The following is a 2199-nucleotide window of genomic DNA, read 5'->3' as shown; positions in this document are numbered from 1 at the left end:
CAGATGATAGATATAAAACACCTAGTCTGTGCAATGTGTTCAACGGCCTTGGGATGAGAGTGCAGGATACCTTCTTTTCTTGCCCCAGGAGGAGATTTCTCCCTGGTTTGTCCATGATCCAGAAGGAACTTCTCAGAGCAATTATCCATTTCAGACTTTGCTGCCACCTCTAAGGTACCCTGTCTCCAAGTAGGGCCACTGTCACCCCCCAGGTTCATGGTGATCAGCTACACAGAATGAAGCATGGTGACCCGACACCCTGAGCCACCCAGGCCAGGGGCACTTCCACTGCAGTGCTTGCCCCAGGAGCCGCACTCCCTCACCCTTCTTCCACTTCCTCTGCAGGTCTCAGGGCACCTCTCCCCACTTTCCTGCCATGAGTGCAGCTGCTAGACAGTCCCCTAAGGGTGGAACGTGTCCTGCTTTTCCTAATGTCCTCACTGCTCACACACAGGGCCTTCCAGAGAGTAGAGCTCAGCCCATGTCTGGGAATCAAGGAGCCAATGAACAGGGCTCCCTCTGTGCAGAGATGTCATTTCTCCTCCTTTCATGAAGAACTAAGTGAATGAAGGCACACGCATCTATGTTACTTTTGCAGAATGACAGATGAGAAGGAGTAAGAAGCAAAAATGAATAATCTTTTATTTCCGTATTTCCTGACCCCGTCACTTGACTGCTCCATTCTTCCACATTTCCAACAAATTCCTATGTCAATGCCCTGTGATTTCATTCCAGAACACAAACAAGGAGGGAAGATCTCCCACCTTATTTCCAGAACATGACAAAACTCTTAAAACTCTTGAACTGGGTAAGTACAAATGCTGTGGGGTGGATGTCACCCACACATTTACCTGCCGAAGCTGGTTAAAACTTCTACTCCAAGGAACAACATTTGAGAGCTTCCTCAAGAAAACCAAGCTCTGGATGTCAGTCATCGCAGAGAACAGGCCCCCAGAGAGGCTGGTTCTTCACCCTGCTTTCTTCCCCCAACCCTCCCTGGCCCTGCCCTACTTAGAACTCCCGGGGCTCTCTCTTTTCACACACACACAGGGAAGAACCAAAATGTGGCCTCACTTCATGCCCAGCACCCCGCAGGAGAAGCTGCTGACCCCACCAAAGCCTGGAAAGGGCCTGGCCACCAATGGGACTCAGGCCTCCTCTCCCTCATCTCTCACAGCCCCTTCAGACAGGGCCAGGGAGGAAGCCAGCTGCCTGCGCCTGACCCGGAGCAAATACTCCAGCATTTGCAACTTGCTGGTTTCGGCATGGGCCCTGGAACCCCACGGGAACTCGTAGTGAGCAGGGTCGCTGCCAAGCACCTGCCGGTACTCCAGGTACCCTTCCTGCACCCAGACCTTGGTGAGGAGCTCCCTAGGCTCCCCGTAGATGACGTGCTCCTGGCCGGCATACACCCCCATGACACCCAGTGTTTCCCACACCTCCTCCTCGGGGGCACAGTCGCCATGCATGAGGCTCACCACCAGGAGCACCACTAGGAGGCCGGTCTTGGGGACTCCCTGTTCACCGCCCAGCATCCCATCATAGGTGAGGCCCAGGACGGGGTCCAGGATGTAGGAGTGGTCGCTGGGGTCCACTTCCTTCACATCCATACCAAAGACCAGCTGCAAGCACTCGGAGGCCTGGCCCAAGATCACAGGGAAGGCATCCAGGGCATCCTGGCCGACGATCTCCAGCATCTCTACCTGGCTGGTCGGCTCCTTGATGTGATGCTTGAGGAGCAGAAATTCCACCAGCTCGGCCAGCTTCCCCTGGATTATGTTTTGGAGCCCGGCTAGGCTTCTTCAGGCTCCTCGCAGGGGCTGGACCCGTCCTCATTGGAGCTGCTGGAGCCCTGGTCAGGCTGGCTACAGGCAGTGGCTGCCTGGGCAGTGGGGGAGGGGCAGGCACTCAGAGAGCTCTGGGGACGATTCTGGAACCCAGCAGCAGACCCCTCCTCCGAGGGGACCAGAAACAGGGCAGAGCAGGAGCCAGATGGGGCGGCGGACTGGGAGGAGGTCAAGGTGGAGAAGGAGGAGGGGGTGCGGGGGACCTTCTCCTCCCCAGCCCCCAATAGCTGTGCCTCCACCAGACCCTGGGCTGGGCCTGGGTCTTCCTCCAGCTTCCAGAGCTCACCCCTCTGACCCAGGGGCATGGCATTTGTGTCGGGCTGAACCTGAAGAAAGAGGTGGGACGGTTCCT

The 2199-nt window shown here is 56.5% G+C and overlaps 1 protein-coding gene across 1 annotated transcript; it reads right to left on the bottom strand.

Annotated features, from left to right (window-relative positions):
* Positions 1–1148: 1148 nt before the first annotated feature.
* LOC112813574 (melanoma-associated antigen 8-like) lies at positions 1149–2158 on the bottom strand. Its single transcript, XM_025858581.2, is given in 2 exon segments — positions 1149–1795; positions 1798–2158. Coding segments are annotated over 2 exon segments (1002 nt in total). The 5' UTR covers positions 2153–2158.
* Positions 2159–2199: the final 41 nt, after the last annotated feature.

Source organism: Callorhinus ursinus, unplaced genomic scaffold (genome assembly GCF_003265705.2).
Source record: "Callorhinus ursinus isolate GAN/ISIS: 27379988/994484 unplaced genomic scaffold, GSC_fseal_2.0 scaffold1956, whole genome shotgun sequence".
Classification (NCBI taxonomy): domain Eukaryota; kingdom Metazoa; phylum Chordata; class Mammalia; order Carnivora; family Otariidae; genus Callorhinus; species Callorhinus ursinus.
Note: the sequence above shows the minus strand (reverse complement) of the source record. Positions and strands in the feature narration are given on the sequence as shown.